The 2,241-nt window shown below is 39.6% G+C and overlaps 1 protein-coding gene across 1 annotated transcript in view; it reads right to left on the bottom strand.

Moving 5' to 3' along the window:
- LOC107592638 (protein NPAT-like) overlaps window positions 1-2,241 on the bottom strand; it is an 11,064-nt gene that overhangs the window by 2,194 nt on the left and 6,629 nt on the right. Inside the window, exons 14-15 of the mRNA XM_016282178.1 lie at window positions 2,076-2,185; window positions 117-1,265 (exon numbers count right to left, since the gene is read on the bottom strand). Coding sequence (XP_016137664.1) covers window positions 117-1,265; window positions 2,076-2,185 — 1,259 coding nt within the window. The remainder of the gene's footprint in view (window positions 1-116; window positions 1,266-2,075; window positions 2,186-2,241) is intronic.

Genomic DNA, 2,241 nt, shown 5'->3' with positions numbered 1-2,241 from the left:
GATTTCTTTTTACTGCTCGAGGAGCTGGAAAGCTGTAGCTCTTTCTTTGCAGGAGGGCTCGGTTCAATTTGCTTTCGTTTCTTTCCTTTAGGAATGGCAGATTTCACAGCACTGGCCTCCTCTTGACGCAAACTGTCTTTCAGAGGACCTCCTGTCCTGGCGGCTCGTGACAGGATCATGAGAGTGTGGGCAGCCATGTTGATGCTGTTCTCACTCCCCGCCTCGCTGGCAGGACTGCAGGAGGGGATATCAGGGGTGGCGGGAGGGGGGAGATGCCTCGGCGTGCTTTCACCCTCCCTCCTGAGCCTTTGTCGGGACGGGGTTCTCGATCCATCCGTCAGCTCCTCCTGTGCACGTCCTGGTTCAGGTGTTCTTGGGAGCGGGAGGTCTGGACATCCGGCCACCTGTCTCTTCGGTGGAGTGGCCGCAGGAGCCTGGCCTTGTATGTCCTGAAGCATCTCAACAGCCTGTTTAGTCAGAGGGCTCGTCTTGCATAAAGTTTTACTGGACCTGCTCGATACGGGTACTGTAGATTTTGCTGTAGAAGGTGCGAGATCCTCAGCGGGGCGTGTGGATGTCTGACGCTGACAGCTCTCCAGCTGATTTTCTTTATTTGCAGTGACGCCTGGAGAGTTCTGTAAGGAAGTCTTTTCTGAGGATCTTTCTGCTGGTTTTAACTCCTTTTCAGGGGCTTCTTCTTGTGAGCCGTTCTTTGTGTTGCCTGCTGGTTTCTGCTTTGGCCCTGGAGCAGATGATTTTGAAACAACTCCGCCATCTTTCTGTGATGCTTGTGATTTTTTCAGTGATTCTGGTCTAATGAGAGCCTCTGGCTCAATGGCAGCTTTGTTGGGAGACTTGGTGCTTGATACAACAATTAGATCTAGCCCCTTTTCATTAATTTTGCGTTTTGGGGCTTCTTTTTGTTGATGAAATATGGTGACTTTTTCAGAGTCCTTAATACCCAGTTTGGGATTTATTTCTGGCAGCCTAACGGTTTCTATTCTTCTTCTGCAAGTGTCAGAAACTAAAGGCTGTTTCGGTTCAGTCTGTGTGATTTCTTTCTGAACCTGCTGAGCTGAGGAAGTAACAGCAGAGGATGTGTGCGCGCTTGTCTGTAAAGAATTCTGGCCAGCTGAAGTGGTTTCAGGTGTGACATCAAAGCAAAGTATCCGTCGATGGCTGGGGCTTGTTGCACTCACACTCTTTTGTTGCTCAGAGGCCTGGGGAAGCACTTGACCAGACCCAGATGTGCTAGTTTTGCCTGAAAATCAGTAAACAAATCTTTATAGTGACGCATAAACCACAAACATGCGTTACAAAAACTGTAACCTTTAGATAAAAAAAAATAAAAAATTTACTAAAGAATGTTAATTAATTTCAAATCATGCTAAAGATAGGAGGAAGTGGAAAACAAAAAAGTCTAATTTAAGGCAAGGCAAGTTTATTTATATAGCACATTTCATACACAATGGTAATTAAAAGTGCTTTACATAAAATAAAAATGTAACCTTTAGATAAAAAAAAATAAAAAATTTACTAAAGAATGTTAATTAATTTCAAATCATGCTAAAGATAGGAGGAAGTGGAAAAAAAAGTCTAATTTAAGGCAAGGCAAGTTTATTTATATAGCACATTTCATACACAATGGTAATTAAAAGTGCTTTACATAAAATAAAAATAATAATTAAAAAAAAATAAAAAATTTACTAAAGAATGTTAATTAATTTCAAATCATGCTAAAGATAGGAGGAAGTGGAAAACAAAAAAGTCTAATTTAAGGCAAGGCAAGTTTATTTATATAGCACATTTCATACACAATGGTAATTAAAAGTGCTTTACATAAAATAAAAATAATAATAAAAAAATAAGAAAAATAACCACAACAATAAAACAAGGAATTTAAAAACTTTGAAAATGATTTAAAAATTGATTTAAGAGGTTTAAAATCAATTTAAAACAGTTTAGAATAGAAAATGATTACACATAAAATATAGTGCAATCAGTTCGGACATCGAATAAAACTATTAATCTGTCGAAAGACTTCGACAAAACTTGTATGCTTTAAAGTTACTAACCTGATTGGGAAGGACTGTTAGTTTTCCAGTATTCTGCCCAATCACAGACACTGGAAGCATCACATTTTGTAACATGGGTTGAACTGGGGAGGATATAATGATTGTGGAGCCTAAAAAAAAAAATAATAATAATAGGAATTTCAAACACGCAGCCTTAATCCTGAGG

The sequence above is a fragment of the Sinocyclocheilus grahami genome, unplaced genomic scaffold (genome assembly GCF_001515645.1).
Source record: "Sinocyclocheilus grahami isolate Dianchi unplaced genomic scaffold, SAMN03320097.WGS_v1.1 scaffold155.1, whole genome shotgun sequence".
NCBI lineage: Eukaryota > Metazoa > Chordata > Actinopteri > Cypriniformes > Cyprinidae > Sinocyclocheilus > Sinocyclocheilus grahami.
This window is presented reverse-complemented; position numbering and strand designations above follow the sequence as displayed.